The following is a 17778-nucleotide window of genomic DNA, read 5'->3' as shown; positions in this document are numbered from 1 at the left end:
TTGAAGTCAGCTATGATATCTGCCATTTCTCCATATATCACTGAGTGGATAACAGAGGTTCAATAAACACTTGTTGATTGGTTGTTTGCTTGACTGATTGAAAAGAAAACAATGGTTTCCTCCCTGGACTTCTTTCTGGCTATGCCAAATGCCCTTGAAGAAAAAAGTAAAACCAGCCTTGACATTTTCAGAAGAGATAAAAATTTACTTCATGATTCTAGGAAGATTCCAGGAATTTGCCCATGAAAGCATATTATTAGGGCCTTCATAAACACAGAAATCTATCATTTAAAGTTGCTTTTATTTTGGTAAATTGGAGATGAAGATGACATTTAATAAAAAGTTTCTTTCCTGTGTACTCAAAGAGGCTGGAGTCATTTTTTTCCCTATCCCTTTGGTGTCAACACCAGTTTTTCTGATCATATTCAGGACCAGTATCACAAAATCCTAAATATAAAAATAAAAACAGAGGCTACGAATTTGGGGGAAGTGAATAGCAATAGATATTTCCAAGAGAGAAAGTTTTTAAAAATAGTCAGATAAGTGTCTCCATATTATGGGCAATGAGGTAATTCATGTATATTTGTTCATAAATAACCTTAACTATACACATAACTATATTTTGTTCTTCTGTGTGCTCTGTCTTCCCTAAAGAATTCCAAGAGAACCTGGAACACCAAAGATCATAGACTTTTTAAGCCTTCACAAGTTCCCTGAGCATGGAAGCCATGTTTACCTCATAAAAGTAGAATACACAAAGGACCCATGATTCCCCCATCAGGTCAGATAGCTACATCAGTCATAAGTCCTAGAAGTGGCCAAGGAGGAAAACCTAACTCTTCCTTTTCTCAGTGGGGGTTGCTGAAAATGATATTGGAGCTACTGTCAGGAAGATTTTGATTTAACTCCAACACTTATTGGCAGTGTCACTTTCATTATCATAAAATGAAGCTAATATAATGTGGAATGCAACTCATAGGATTATTGTAAGACTTGATATACATAAAATACTTTCACAATATTTGTCAGCTACTGTTATTTGCCATCATCTTTCCCATCCTAATTTTATTAAATGGGAGGATAAGTGAACATTTGAAATGGGAGGCAATGATTACCAAAAACCCACATGACTTCATCAAGAACAGGCCAAACCAAACTAATATCATTGTATTTTAAGCAGCACCATTAGGCTGATAGATGCAGGACAGAGTCAACTTGAATTTCGCAATGTATTTGACAAAGGGACTTGTGCTGTTCTTGAGGATAGAATGGAGAACATATTCTAGCACAGAAGTTTCAATACCTTCCATGGATGCCTGATTTTCCTTCCTTCCTTCCACTTAACAAAGATCATAGACTTTTTAAGCCTTAGGGGAAATTTTCTTAGGATTATTGCTATAGAGCTAGAAGAGGTACTGGTATTCTGTAATCTTCAGCTCCAATCCTCCCCCTCCTCCCCTCAATTTACAGATAAAGGAACTAAAGTCAAGTGATTGTATCATAGATTCAAAGTTTTAAGGGCCCTTAGTCTTAATATACCCCCCTCATCTTACAGTTGAAATCAAAACCTAGGGAGATTGGGACTTTCTCAAGATCACAATAAGGTTGTAAGCAATTAAGTTGGAACTGATAAAATAGGTGGTACAGTGGATACAACTCCAGGTACAGCCTGAAGTTGAGCACACCTGTGTTCAAATAAGACCTCAGACACTAACCAGCTATGTGATTTTCAGTAACTCACAACTTCTGCTTGCTTTATTTTTTTCCTAAACTGTAAAATGAAAATCATAAAAGCACCTACCTCAAAGGATGGTTATGAGGATCAACTGAGATATGTATAAAGTGCTTAGTATAGTGTCTGGAACATAGTAGGTGTTATTTTAATGCTTATTATCTTTCAATCCCCAAAATGACCAAAGGAGCATTGATTAATGGATCAATGCAACCTAGGAAGAAAGTAACCCAGAATTTGTCCTTGATCACACACTTTTGGACATTTTTATTTATGACTTGCATTAGCATTAATAAATCTTGGGTTATTGCCATTACTTCAAGTCACTAAATGCTAAAAAGCCAAAAATCAGTACTATTAGTGTTAATTCAAGTTACTTAAGGCCCCAAAGTGCCATAAGGTTAGTTTCAAAAGTGCAGATGACTATGAGAAATATCTGAGAGAAATTAGGACAGACTAGACTAGAGAACTAGACCAGAAAACATAGATTATAGGAATCTATTTCCACTGAATGAATGAATGAATTCCAAAGAATGAAGTGGAGACAGCTGGAGAAGAGAAAACTTAAGTGAGACATGATAGCAATCTCTAAATATGGGTTCTCATGCAGAACATAGATTAGAGTTGATTAGACTCTGCCCCGTAAGGCAAAATTAGGAGCCATGGGGAGAAACTGGAATCGCTAGGTGGGACAGTGGATAGAACACATTAGATCAAGAGTCAAGAAGACCTAAGTTCAAATCCAGCATCTGACACTTATTAGCTGGGTGATTCTGAACAAGGTATTTAAATTTCTATGAGCTTCAATTTCCTCTTTTGTAAAATAACAAGCATATTACCTCCCAATGAGTTGATATGAGGATCGAATGAGATAATAATTATAAAGAACTTAGCATGGCATCTGGCACATAGTAAGCATCATATGAATGTTAGCTATTATTATTGCAATATAAGAAAACTTAGGAACAAAACATAACTAAGCCTCAGGAGATAGTGGGTTCCTCATCAATGAAGACCCTCAAGTAAAAACTGAATAACTACTTGTCAGCATTTCTAAAGAGGGGATTAGGGAACTCTTGCTTTAGGTATGGATTATACCAGATGCCTCCTAAGGCACTCTGAGATTCTGTAATTTTGTGAAAATGCTATTGATAAATTCATTCAGTGCAAGGATGCACCTCATTTTTAAAAGGGAAGGGAGATGAGATTGTGACTGCCCCAGACTACGTAGCAAAATGTGAGAATTGTTAGAATTTATAGACCTCTTTCTCTATGTCCTCCAGATGCCTTTGTTGAATAACATAAGCATAACCCTCGGAGCAGTAAAAAAGACAAGGAGGGAGAGAGAAAGAGAGACAGACGCAGAGAGAGAGACACACACAGAGAGAAAACATGAGAGATTTCCACACTATGTCTTAGAAAAGGATCTCTCAGCCTTCCACCTGGTCCACTGGGAGGCTCTGTCGGACTGAAATGTGGGGATCAATCAGAAGGCAAAATTCATCAGCTAATTCCTGGCACAAAAGGAGAAGGTGAAGGTAGCCTTTGGGCCTGCATCATTCTCTTTTCTGAGAAAGGTATATGTTAGCTTGAACATGAATTTCCTCATTGTATACTCAGTCCTGGTCATTACTTAAGGAGCATTTCTGAACTCAGAGAGAATGGCAACCCTGTAGGGGATGGCCCATTCACAGGGATTATTGTCTCATTTTATTACAATGCTATTTTTCACTTAGAATGAGATTGCTCAGTTTATCTCTGGCTGGGGAGACAAGCACACCAGTGCTAGCTATAAACTTCTGAAGGATGCTGGGTTTTTTGTGTAATGGGAGAATCCATATGTTAAATTAATGATGTGTACCTATAAGAAGGCAGGGCTGGGTGTTTCCTTACCAACATTCTGACAACACCTCACTAAAAGGCAATTTCCCTGTAAGACGGTCCTATAATATGAACCCCAGAGATGATGCAGGAGTGTTCATTCATTTAATGAGAATTTATTCAGGGCTTGGTATGTCTATAGAACTAGAGATGCAGAGACAAAAAGGAAATCATCTATCTTCAAAGGGCTCACATTTTACTTGAAGACAGGAAACAATGTGTATTTAGACACTGAGAAGTTGCTACACATATCTACACAACAGTCACAAAGTAAATCAATAAACTGGGGAACAGGTGGTTAGTCAATGAGTATTTCAGTCGAGGCCTCTTGTTGTAGGCCGTCTTAAGCCGGTTCTTGGATGGAACTAGAGAATGATTCCAAGGACAGGAGCTGAGGAGAAAGAGCATGCTGGGGAGCAGTTTGTGCAAGACAGAAAAATAGGAAGTAAAATGTCCTGTATGGATCAGAGCAAAAAAGCTGTTGTGGCTGGAAACTAGAGGGCATGAGGAAAACAAATGTGAAAAGACCTTGGACTTGGATTCTGTGCCAGATAGAGGAGATGGCGTTTAATCCTGGTACACAGACTCCACTAGAGCAAAGGAATAAGAGAAATATAACTTGAGCAGCTGTGTATAAGATGCATTGGAAGGGACAGAGCTGAGAGATGGTGATACAATTATGAGGATTAGGCAACATTGTTGTTCAATTGTTTCATTCATGTCTGATTCTTCATGACCCCATTTGGGCTTTTCTTGGCAGAGATACTGGTTTGCCATTTCCTTCTCTAGCTTATTTTGCAAATAAGAAAACTGTAGCAGATGGGCTAAATGACTTGCCCAGGATCACACAGTTAATAAATATTGAGGCCATATTTGAATTCATGAAGATGATTCTTCCTGACTCCAGGTCTGTTCCTCTATACCACCTGACTGCTCCATAATGCAACAGAAATATATATGAGCTGAACTTGAGTGATGTCTATATAAGGAAAGAGGATGATTGTCACAAATGGAGTAGAATAATAATAATTGTTATTATTATTATGCAATTTAAGATTTATAAGACATTTAACAAATATTATCTCATTTTATCTTATAACAACTCTAGAGGGTAAATGCAATTATTCTCCTTATCTTATAAATAAAGAAACTAAGGCAGATAGGAATTAAGTGACTTGCCCAAAGTCACACTGCTAGTTAAGTATCTGAAACCATATTTAAATTTGTCAGCTTGTCTCCAAGTCCAAGACTCTATCCACCTTGCCACCTAATGCCTAGAAGAGACAAGACATGATAATTGATTGCTGGGGGATAGGGCGTGGGTGGGTTGGAGCAAAGAATAAGGAAGAGTAAAAAGTATACACTTAGGCTATATACTTAGGCAATGTTCTTAACAAAAATAGGAAAGGTTCTGGAGAAAAGAAAAATGAGTTCCTTTTAGGGCACTTAAGTTTGAAATGCCTATGGAATATTCAATTAGAAATATCTTACAGGTAATTCATGAGTAGTGCTGGAAGTTAGGGAAAAGAATAAACTCTGTGTGTGTGTGTGTGTGTGTGTGTGTGTGTGAGAGAGAGAGAGAGAGAGAGAGAGAAAGAGAGTAGATATCATTTGCATAGAGGAGGTAAGAGAAGCAAGTAACATCATTAAGCACTAACTACATGCCAGTTACTTTACAAACATGATCAGATTTGATCTCACTAAGAGATAAGATTAAAACTGAACATATAAATCTATTAGTCATTGCTTGGAGATGTTGGTTCTTAGTAACAATGGACTCCCTTTAGAAATGTTACACACCATCCCTTTAATATAGGGATGATTAACCATGGAAACTGAGCAAATTTTTGAAACAATAGAGTAAAAGTAAGACAGAAAATGTCCTAAGATAGAATCCTGGAATACATCCACACATTGGGAGGTGGGGGAGCAATCTGGGTGATGATCAAAGATAATAAAGTTTATCAAGGCTGCTGGGAAGAGCAAATGAGGAAACATATGGGAATTTGTTTTCTAAACTGTTAAGTGTTATATAAACAAGATATCATTGCTAATAGTTCAATGAAAAGGCTGATGATTGATGGAAAATTCTGGAATCTTCTCAAAGTATTAAGATACATGTTCTAGTATTCTATGTGCTAGACTTAAAGATAAACTAAGCTTCAAGTTGTCCATAAACAATCCCCAAAGTTCTTCATTTTAGTTGCCTGGACCCCACTCTTCCCCAAGACTAAAAGACAGTAGGTGGGGAGAACCCTAATCAGTCAGGACAGAATAGACAATATACAAACAAGATGATGCTTATAGCCAAGAAAGTAGAGGCAGCTCAAAACCAAATATTACACCAAAGCCTATACCAGTAGGAGTTTAACAAACAGAATAGACAGAAGTAAAATTATTCTCCTCCATATTAAGTCCTTCAAAGATGAGCTGCCCATTGAACCACTGAGGGACATGGTAAGATAGAAAGAGCTTTAAACTCAGGGTCACAGGATTTCAGTTCAAATTCCAGCTCCTAGGTCACTTCCTTAAATAAGTCATTTAATGTCTCTTCCTCCTCTCCCCCCCTTTTTTTTTTAGTCTTTAAATTGAAAGTGTTGGATGAGAAATCTCTAAGATTCCTTCTAGTTCAAAATCTATGATTTTTCTGAAGCTATGACCGAGTTTCTGGCAAGGAGAAGGTTATGGGTTCACAAATGTTCAGTGGCCAATTAACAGATAATAAACTGAGACCCAGAAAAGCCAATGGAATTTGTTAGAACAAAGGCAAGAACTGAACCCAGCTCCTCTGTGAAAGCCAGCATTTTTCATCATATTATATATGATCTAAAAGTTTCTCTGCCTCCCTCCTTCTCTCCTTCCCTTTCTCTCTCTTCTGTCTCTTTCTCTTTTTCTCTTTTTAAAAAATTGTATTTATTTTATTTTGAACTTGCGAAATAAAATAATCATTTCCATGACATAGAATGAACCAAAAAAAAAAAAAAAAGATTTTACATGAAACTGAAAATCTATTGTGCACAACTTGCTATTCCTCTTAAATATATAATAAAGTTGTCATGTAGTTCCCCCCCCTTTTTTTTCATCCCAAGAAAGAACTGAAATAGAAATGTATATTGAATCATTTTACACATCTATACAAATGCACAAATACATAAATATTTGTTTCTAATGGTGGTCATCTCTCTCTTTAAAGGAAAAGTTACTTACTAATGGTAAATAGCCATTTATGGACACCCCTTAAAATGCTTAAAGGAGGAAGAGTATCTTTGCCATGACTTCTTATGCTTTTGCTCCCTCTGCAGCACTATTTGCTCCATCAAAGTCCCCAGTATTCTCTGGCTCTTTTTCTCTTATATGCACTTCTTTCTCAAAACTGGTTTTCAAGGGATGGTATTCAAGCTTCATTTAAAATTACAGAGAACTACTATATTATCTTTTCTAGGAATATTTATATTTTAATATGCAACAGGGAATTTTTTTTTTTTTTTTTTTTTTTTGCTTAGAGTATGTCATAACAATGATAATGATAAGCAAAATAGCTAGACTTGGTAGAGTGCTTTAAGACTTACAAAGCACTTAACATCATTATTTCATTTTATTTGAACAACAAATATAAGAAGTAAGTTTTATTATTATAGATGAGGAAACTGAGAGAAGTTAGGTAACTTGTTCAGGGTCATACGGCAAGATTTGAATACAGGTCTTCCTGATGACAAATCCAACATTTTGTCACTTATGTGATTTAGTTGCCTATTTAAAAATGACATCTCTAATTGAGGCTTCCTTCAAGTCATGTTAAAATCCCATTATCTACCACAACCTTTTCTTTATCACCTTTAATTCTAATGCTTTCCTTCTGTCAATTACCTCTAATTTATTCTGATTTATATAGTTTGTATATAATTCTTTGCATGTTCTCTCCCCCATAAAACTGTGAGCTCCTTCATGGAAGGGATTGTCTTTTGCCCCTTTTCGTATCCCCTGTGCTCAGCAAAGTGCTTTTATATAGTAGATGCTTAATAGACATTTATTGACTCATTACCAGCATTCAAAATCAGACTTTTGTCTCAAGCTGTACCTGATCCACAGTAGACAATAAATGTTTACTGATTAACTGGTGTCCCTGAAAACATACAAACATAAATTCTCCATGTGTCTGGGTTTCTGTCCAGCTCTGTCATCACATTTTCTGATGAGAAGTAGCTGAAAGTTGATTAAATTAGGCAATGATCTCTCTAGTTCTCTGTCTCCACCAACAACCTAGTACTTTTACCTGAATACAAGCTGGACCATCATTTAGTGTTGGAATAGTTTTATGGGAAATTATTCCTATTAGATTCCAAGGCTCAGGAAGAAAAAAAAAAAACCACTCAGTTCAATACCCAAAATGGTTCTAGCTTAGATAGAACATTTCCAAAAAGCCAACCTACCTTTTCTTCTCTGCTCAAGGCTAATAGCACTAGCTTGGATACCAATGATGTGAAGGAAAAGGCGAGAAAGTACTTACCAAGCCAACTTCTGTTTAAATACACTGACACAAAGACTGGAGGGACTGTGAAGAAATCTACTACTGAATTCACTTCCAGCCAAAACCACAGCTTATCGTTGGCTGCAATAAACTGGGGAGGAAAGAATGGAGAGAAAAAGAAAACACATGAGGAGCATTGAGACTGGTGTTAATCTCCAGTGCCATTTCCAAAAGATACTTGGAGAATTTACAGAAGTGGCAATCAAATGGTGGGTTCATCTTGCCTTGAAGACAGAGTTTTTTCATGAGCTATGTGCCACTTGAGCCCATGGAGAGGGGCAGGTCATTTATGATATTTATCTGTTGCTGAGAGCATCAGGGGCTAACTTTCGAAACCAGAGGGTCTTAGGATCATAGTTCTATCATCTAAGTACCCGATGTCAAATCCTCTTAATTTCTTATTTAAACAAATGGATACACTTCCACAGGCATACACACATACCAAATTCTTCTTAAAAACCATTCTATGAACTAAACCTGGAATTTCAAGAATATAAACAAAATACAATGAGGATATTCCGTCTAACCAATGATATGATGGCAAATATTTAATCTGATGACTCAGAAAAAAAAAAAAAAACAAGTATACATGACACACTTTTAAATTTAATATGCACTGTTAACATTTTCTCTATCATTTTCTTAAGCCTAGACAAAAACAAAACAATTATACAAGCCCTGATTTGCAGTGTTTGCTGATTTCTGAAGTGTAAATGCTCACACTAAAATTTTAACAATCAGCTCTTGTGATTTCAGCATACCCTCATTTCTAAAACTGTTCTGTATCTTGGAGTCCTGGAAAGTCATCTGGAATCATTGAGAGGTAAGCTGACTTGTCCAATGTTACAATGCTAATTTGTATTAGAAGTGGGGCTTGAACCTAGAGCTTTCTGACTCTGAGGTCAGCTCTCTATCCACTGTCACTTTCTGTACTGTCTCTTGGAATTATATCTTGTAAGAGTTCACAGTGTATAAAACCGTACGCTGCCATCATGGAACTGCCAAATGATAACTCTGGTACTTAAAATCTGCTGGGGTAACATGACATATTATATAGAGAGCAAATCTCAGTATCATGAAGTCCTGCTTTCAAGAGCAAGACATTTAGCTTCTTAGGTTTCCAGGCAACTTGCAGATCTACATGGATAAAGGAAAAGTCCACAATAAGAATTCCCAGGATCTAAGTCAAGTTAATTTTTTCCAATGTGAGAAAGAGAAAGAAGGAAGGAAGGAAGGAAGGAAGAAGGAAATGAAGGGGAGAGAAAGAAACAAAGAAAGAGAAAGAGAGAGAGAGAGAGAGAAGGAAAGAAAGAAAGAGGGAGGGAGAGAGGGAGGGAGGGAGGGAAGAAGGAAGGAAGGAAGGAAGGGAAGAAGAACAGATATGTAAGAAATATCTGGGTTGGTATTGACCTCTACCACCATTTTCAAAGAGTGCTCTTAGGGACTTGGAGGAAATGGGAATGAATCCGTGGAGTCATCTTGTAGAGTAGATGTAGATTTCCTCTGACAAAGGAATTTCCCTATTGAAAGTTTCAAATGCCATGAAATGATAGGTTCAGTCAAATAAAAATAAAATATTTTAACATGGTGGTTCTAAATCAAGTATCTAAACTAGCCCCCATATTTTCAAAGTGGAAATTAAAGTCTCAACTCTGACCCTTACTACCTGCATGATCTTGAGCATCCAGGAAAACCTGAGTTCAAATCCCATGTCAGAAATTTACTATCTGCATGACTGGTCAAGTTAATGAACCTTGATCTGCCTTGGTTTCAACTGAAAAGGGAAGAGTTCTTATAATAATCAAGAGGTATCATGGTTGTAAAGCACTTAGCATGGTCCCTGGCACTTTAGAGATATGATATAAATGCTTATTTCCTTTCCCCCCTCCCTGGACCTCAATTTTCTTATCTGTGAAATGAGGAACTTGGACTTGAGACCCCCAAAGATCACTTCCATCATGAAACAAGACCTTCCTGTCATCTTAAGCAGCACTAAGAATATGACTTTTTGTTTGTTTGTTCATGGCTTTTTGCACATGATTTTCCCAATTACTCTCTGCGCTTCTTGAGAACAGGGACTAATTTTTTTTTTTTTTTTTTGGTCTATTCTTGTATCTCCAGAAGGAGAAGGTAACAACCACCAAGCTCTTCTTCTGAGCCAAGTATACTCTGTTCACATTTTATAAATAAGCTCTTCTTTGATCCTCACAACACTGTGAGGAGGTGGTTGTTATCATTATTTATATTTTATAGATGAGGAAACTGAGGTAGACTGAGGTTATGAGAGTGACTAGTAAGTGTCTGAGGTTAAATTTGAACTCAGTACTTCTGCCTGCAGGTACTATCCTAATCCCTGGGATTTAAAACAGAATTTAAGGTGGGGTGACTAAACTATACAGTAGATAAAACTCTAAGCTGAGAGTCAAGCAGATCTTAGCTCAAACCTGGCCTCAGAAATGTTCTGAGCTTGAGCTCTATCTGCCTCAGTTTCCTCAGCAGTAAATGAGGATAATTATAACACCTACCTTCCCAGGGATGTTGTGAATATCAATCTTTGTAAAGTGCTTAGTACAGCACCTGGAACATACTATATAAGGGTTTATTGTTTATTATTGTTATTCTTCTTCACTATACTACCCATCTCCCTTACTCTAATTCCATTTGTTTCTAATTCCAGTAGTTAGCATTTTTGTTGTTCATTTGTCCAATCCTCCAAGACCCAAAGGACTGGATTTCCTTTACAAAGATACTGGAGTGGTTTGCCATTTTCCTTCCCCAGTGTGTTCCCATTTTAGAGGTGAAAAACTGATGAATTAAATGACTTGCCCAGGATCATACAGCTGGTAAGCATCTGAAGCTGAATTTGAACTTAGGTTTTCCTAATTCCAGGCATAAAGTTCCTGTGGTCAGCACGGTGCTTGACATAGTGTATGTACTTAATGAATGCTTGTTGACTAACTGATCGAAAATAAAGGAAACTTTTTTTTTCCTTTTGAAATGTTGGGAATAGCTATATGTGAATGATCGGGAAACAGAGCAACAGTTAGAGATAGAACCAATATAATAGATAACCTTCTCTTTAGATCTTCAATACTTTAGTGAAGAGACACTCAGATGGTAGAGGGTTCTCTCAGAGATTAGAAGGCAGGGAAACCTTGGCTATATGCCTTGGGTTCCTTGCCCCAAAGTGCAGCTACTAACATTGGAATCACTGCTGCTACTCCCAACCCTCCCCCACCAATTTCTCCTCACCCACCCAGCTACATATGCTTTTTAGTCTCCATCCATCCCCAAAGTAAGCATCACTCCCTTGACACTTACCCGCAGGCCAAAGTAGAGAAGGAAGAACACGTTGAAAGCCATGTCGATCTGTAATGTGAAATCTTTGTAGAAATTCTGACAGGATTCTATTGGGCTATTAGACAAGGAGAAGAAATGCAAGTGGTAAGTACAAGGTATTGGGGCTCCACTTCTCTGAAATAGGAATTCAGGGGAAAGGGAAGGGAGCAAAACAAGTGTTAGACATTTGGTCTTTCAACCCCTTAGAAAATACAAGCAAGCATTGCCAACGAGTCTGTCCATTCAACCATTCAGTGTTTTTGATTTTTTCCCCCATTGTCTGTTTATTGGTTGGTTGTATTTCATTTTAATCATTCAAAGGTTGAGCTAAAAATCTAAAAAGAATCATGCAGATACCTAGGAGGAAGAACAAGCAGGAGAGATAGCTAAGTCCTTAAGTTTACATTAACCCTTAAAGAACTGACCTCTCTTTGGGAGAAATCACACTAATGCTAAGAAGAGTTCCTCACACCCACTAAGGCAGCTTCGACATACATCCCTTTTGGAATTAAAGAGTATTGTGTGTGGAAAGGGGGTGGACTTTTAAGTGATTAGGTGTTTAATTAAAAAAAGCCCCAAAACATTCCAGGGAAGTGATCAGGTAAAGATTCTCATATCTGTTGTTCTGGATAGTCTGACTTTACTTTTTTCATGTGGCTCCCATAGCTTGTGAGAAAAGCTTAGCCCCCAGAGAAAATTAAATCCCAACCACCGGAGTCATGGTGAAATCTGAAGCAGTACTCTAAGGGTTAATTTTCTGGCATGCAGGTTAATTGCCTGGGTGTGTGTCAAGCAGCCAATGCGAATCCCCAGCACACTCTACTTTGGTCAAGAGTTCAAAAAGGGGCACTACTATACAAACTGGTACAAGGCTTCCATTGTCTTTCCATCAAGGATATTAATCAGTGATCAGTGTGGGAAAATGCCAAGGTTTGTGCTGAGTGGGGAGCAGGAAAGCATCATAAGCATCTCAAAGCTGTCGATGGAGATAAAGAATGCTGCAATAGAATCAACCAAAGGTAGTCCTTAGGCCTGGATCATATACAGAAGAGTAAGATGAAATGAGAAAGACTGAGTAGAGGTAGAGAGGAAAGGAGAAGCAGATTATCCATAATCCATAGGCAGGAAGCAAAGTCAACATCTGGAGCCAGAAAATAGCCAGCTTAAGATCTGTACGGCAGAGGATTTCCGAGGATTTCCCAGGATCCCCACTTGGACAATCACTGAACAAAATACCAGTTAGTATAGTTGTACCTCTGTTAAGGAAAAGACTAAAAGTTGTTCAACAGGCAGGAATCGAAGCAGTACCAATATGAGGAATCCATTTAAAGCCAGGGAAAGTAAATTTGTGGGGCTCCCAGATCATTACACATGCACCTCTGTTTATCCATTCCCATTATATGGTACAAGTTTGACATGCCCTGTTGTCTCTCAGGTCACAGATCAGTAGCAAACCCTCTGCACAGGCATTCAAAGTAACCTAGAGTTGCATTTAAAGAAGTCATGGTGGGGTAGCAACAGAAAAGCAATGGATTCATTATCTCAAAAGTCCATAAAAGAAATGACAACTACTCAGTTTTACCAAGATAGAAGAATATGAGTAAACCCACCCTAGAATATGAATGGAGAATCCTGAACTTCAAAAGAAGACAGGAGTTACAGGAGAAAAATATTATATTTCCCTAATGTTGGCATTCATTTTCATGTAGCTCTCACAGGAAAAAAAAAACCTTTGCTTTTCTATGTTGAAAATAGACGACAAAGAAATACAAGGGATAACTGTTTACAAAATCACTTGGCTTGAGAGTTCCTAGACAATGCGTTTATGTAGAAGGAAAGAGCAGGATCCTGGCAGTCTAATAACCCACTGATGTGTAAGTCTCTGGGATATAAGTGTGCTATATATTAAAAGGGGGTGGATTTATTAAACCTATCTCATTAAGCAAGTGAAATTATATTTGCTCCAGAAGTAAAAGAACATTGGATTGGGAATCAGAGCATCTTCAGTTCAACCCCCAGTGCTCTTACTTATTGACTGGGTGGTACTAGCCAAGTTAACTAATCCTTCTGGTTCCCAGTTTATTAGCTAGAAAATGAAGGGTTTTGACTCGTTAGCCTTAGGGGTTTCTTTCAGCTCTAAATTGAATTCATAGTAGTGCAGAGGGCAATGATAGTATGTCCAACGGACAGTTCCTATCTACCTTGGCTCCTTGAGCTGGGCTGTATAACACATCCAATTAGTTATTACTGTGTCAAATCTAGACCAGGCTAGAATAGAAGGCAGTCTGTTTCCTATTTGGAGGTCCCCTCTTTCCCCATGCTCAGGGAAATATTAGATAAATGCCACAAGAGGAATAATATGGTCCATTCCATACTAAAGCTGATTCTCAGAATAGCTTTAGAACTCAAGACTCAAGCCCAGTATAAATTTCATAGCAATTTATCAACACTGAATTTTGGCTCTGTAATCTTCCCTGAATCTTGCTGCTATTCTCGGGACATCAAAAGCAGCAGCAGGAGAGATGGTAGGTGGAGGACATGGGATGACGCATAGCATACAACCCATCTTAAAAGGGATTTCTTTGAAACTCTTGTGTCCATCGCCTCTGATCTCTCCTGCCAGATATCTTGAAATTGATATCAACAAAGACACAGTTTTTGTGTGACTTTAAGAAAATCTCTTTATGGACCTCAATTGTTTTGTCAGAAAAAATAAAGGATTATGATTATTTAAGAAGATCCCCTTTGTCCCCTCATTAATCTGATCCAATACTGTACAAACTCTTATAAAATTAAACAGTAGGGATTCTGATTAATTCCTTAGCTCCTAGATTTTACTGGGGATGATGATGAGGTCAGCCAATAGAAACAAGGTTTATAACAAGATTGTGGAATCGAGAGAATTGGGAGAAGCCAAAAATGGTCATTGAAGAGGTAGAAATAGAATAAAACGTACTCTGATTAATTAATTAATTAATTTATTTATTTATTTTTTAGTCACCCTCTATTTGCTACAAAGACCCCAGGGGAAAATTTTCAGTCTACTTTTTTTGACTGGAAATAGAACCATTGAGTAGGAACCTGTAGTGGTAAATTCCTGAGATGACAGTCAATTGCTAGTCACTCCCTTTCAGAGACTCCCAAGAAAGAAGCTTCTGTAGAACATGAGAGTCTTTAGACCTCCTACCCAGGATCATTTCATTACCCATATGAGAAGAGCCCCTGGGGAAACTCCATGGTGTTATAGAAAGATATGATATTATTCATTGTGAGATAGGTTGCCAATAGTGAACAGAAGGCATTTTTTTTCCTTTTCCAGAGGGACTTCATCTCAAAGATCAATGAGGACAGCTTGCTATAACTCCAAATAAAAAGAACTCCTAGGTAGGGGTTCTTAACCTGATGTCCATGATTTTTTTTAAGTGATAACTATATTTCAATATAACTGGTTTCCTTTGAAATTCAGTGCATTTTATTTTATGGAGACTAAGAATATTATTATTATGAGAAAGAGTATCCGTAGGCTACAACAGACTGTCAAAGGGGTCCATGGCTCAAAAGAGATTAAGAACCTCTATATTAGAGCTTTTCACATGTTATCTTTTACCTTTCCTTGTATTCTGAGCACTTAGTACAGCACCTATTATATGGAAGGTGCCTAATAAATGTTTATTAACTGACTTTTCACAGAAGGTGTGAGACAGCTGCTTGTTGGGACAGAGAAATAACCAGTCATTTGGGCTCTTCTTCATGAGTTAAGAAACAAAGAAATTCATTGACATGGGTTTAATATATATTTAATTGCTAATGATGAAAATTAACCTATTTCATCTCATTTTTGCCTCAAGCAAGTGACACCTGGTTTCACATGGAATCACCTAGCTCAACCACTTGTGACTTCTAGGCGGGTTATAAAAGAGTTTGTCTGCACGTAGATTTGGATTACCAATTTACAAACAGGAGGCATAACAGAGAGGAAGTAGTAAAACACCTAAAACCCAGAGAGGAAACTTTAGGGATGTATCTAAGCCCTTGACTAGATTCTTATGAGAGCACCTTAATAAACCTACATGATCACCTGAGACACTAGAGTGTCTCATCTATCTTTCTATCTATCTTTCCAGATTTAAACATGAGTATCCATTTAGATTCGAAGGAAACATTCCTTTTCTTACTTATCCATATAACATGAAATCCAAATAAGCCTTCAGCCTGAGGTCCATTTACAGAAGGGCTATGGAAAGACAAAGCAAATTACGATTCAATGGAGATCAAAAAAAAGAGATCAGTGGAATGCCAACAGAGCAAACCAAGAATCCCTAGATTTAACGTGTGAAAGTTCACTTAGATGGAAGTCCACAACTCTGATTCAGCAATAGTCTTTCAACTGCACCTCCCCTCTGCCCATTCACAATTTGACATTTATGACGCCTCATCTATTAAAGTCCCTATGCTAAGAAAGTGAATGAATTAAAAGACAGCTATAAAGTACTTACAATGCAAAACATGCTAGGTCAATGAATGAAAGCACTAACTGTGTTCCAGTCATGGCATTAGTGCTGGGATATTTTTCTCTTCCACATACAGTGGAAGATTTTATCATACACTTATGATTTCATGTGCATAGGAAATTCCCAGGTAAGGAAGCTCCCTCCACCAATGCAGGTCAGCATCTGTTCTAGTCTCAGAGAACTACCCTAGAACTAGAATGGGTCGTACAGGCACTATGAGTCAGAGCTGAAACTTGAACTTAGATTTCCTGGTACAATAATAACTTTCTAGCCATTCTGCCAAATTGCTCTCCACAAACTGTAGGCACTGAATAATATTTTTATGAATGGAACAATCATGGCCTTTACTCAAGATTCTTTTTTTTTTTTTTAACCTTCCTGACTCAGGATTGTCTACTCACTTTTGAGTGGCTGTAATGGGATCAGCTCTTTCTGTCCTCACACCAAAAACAGGTGGTATTGTTTCAAAAGATTTCCATTCATCCCCAAACAGGAATCATTAAGAGGATGTACCTGCCCCTAGGTAACCAGCTGCATGCCATTTAACTAATTGCAAAGATCCAGGGGTTGAGCACATATTTTCAGTTTCAGGTCTGAACAAGGGGGGGAAACACACCAATATAATGGGAAGTAATTACTATAATACTGAGTGGGCCTCATCAGTGGCATCTGAATTAAAAATTAGAAAGAGAATGCTGGCCAAGCACATTTTTATTTTAAGATTAAAAGAAAAAAAATAATGATGTGTAGGTGAGGAGGGGTTGAAAAGACTCATTTACAAATGAAAAAAGAAACGGAGCTTAAAAACATAATAATTTTAAAAATCTGAGGCTCTTCAGTAAATAAGTGTCCATGTGTATGCCCACACAAGCCTGCATGCACATATATACCATATGTATACATATACATATATACATACATATATATGTGTGTGTGTATATGTGTGTGTGTGTCTTTTACTTGGACTCAGTGCTGGCTCCTCTATTTCCATTATCTCATACCACCTCATCCCCAGTGCAAGCCCTAAGAAATCTACTCTTGTAATGTACAGTGAACCAATCTCCCCGCCCCTGTCCCTTCTTCCGCATGTGAACTTTTGAGATCAAGCATCATCTTTTACCCTTCTTCATATTCCTGTGTTTAGCACAGTGTCTGGCACATAGTAGGAGCTTTAATAAGTATTTGGCCCTGTGAATCACAGGGCATTAAGTGCTGGGATGGTTTTCTCTTCCACACACAGTGGAAAATTTTATCATACACATCCTGTGTAAGGAGTGAAATTGATCTTTAATACCACCTTGCATAGACTACTACTCTCTGTAGTTCTCAATGGACCAAGTCTAATTCCTCTGTCTAATATCCAATGTCCTCTTTCATTAAACTACTATAAAATGATCTATTTCCTATGATCTTTAGCTTGCTCCAATGAGAACAGGAGACTAAGACAATTCATTCATCAACTGTTTCCTCATTCCTCAATAATCACTGATTTTCTACTTTCCTGAACTCATAACATTTATAGTTTACACACATTGTTTCACATTTAATTATGTGTTATCTTATACTGTCTATATTCATTGGTTTCACATATCTGATTTTTTTTTTTCAAATAGACTTATATTCTTTTGAATATAGGACAATGATAGAACAGAGATCATGTGTTTACAGTCCTTCTCACTTCCCCCCCCCCAAAAAAAAAGATCTAATATATGGTACCTAACCGGTACTCAATAAATATTTATTGTAATACTATAAAAGATCTGTTTTTCCTTATTTTCCTGTTTCAT

The 17778-nt window shown here is 37.4% G+C and overlaps 1 protein-coding gene across 14 annotated transcripts in view; it reads right to left on the bottom strand.

The window, feature by feature from the left end:
* Positions 1-17778, bottom strand: part of KCNMA1 (potassium calcium-activated channel subfamily M alpha 1) — an 891121-nt gene that overhangs the window by 313982 nt on the left and 559361 nt on the right. For all 14 annotated transcript variants that reach the window (XM_051982028.1, XM_051982029.1, XM_051982030.1 and 11 more), the window contains exons 4-5: positions 11463-11556; positions 8121-8232 (exon numbers count right to left, since the gene is read on the bottom strand). In XM_051982028.1, coding sequence (XP_051837988.1) covers positions 8121-8232; positions 11463-11556 — 206 coding nt within the window. The remainder of the gene's footprint in view (positions 1-8120; positions 8233-11462; positions 11557-17778) is intronic.

This window comes from Antechinus flavipes, chromosome 2 (genome assembly GCF_016432865.1).
Source record: "Antechinus flavipes isolate AdamAnt ecotype Samford, QLD, Australia chromosome 2, AdamAnt_v2, whole genome shotgun sequence".
Lineage (NCBI taxonomy): Eukaryota > Metazoa > Chordata > Mammalia > Dasyuromorphia > Dasyuridae > Antechinus > Antechinus flavipes.
Note: the sequence above shows the minus strand (reverse complement) of the source record. Positions and strands in the feature narration are given on the sequence as shown.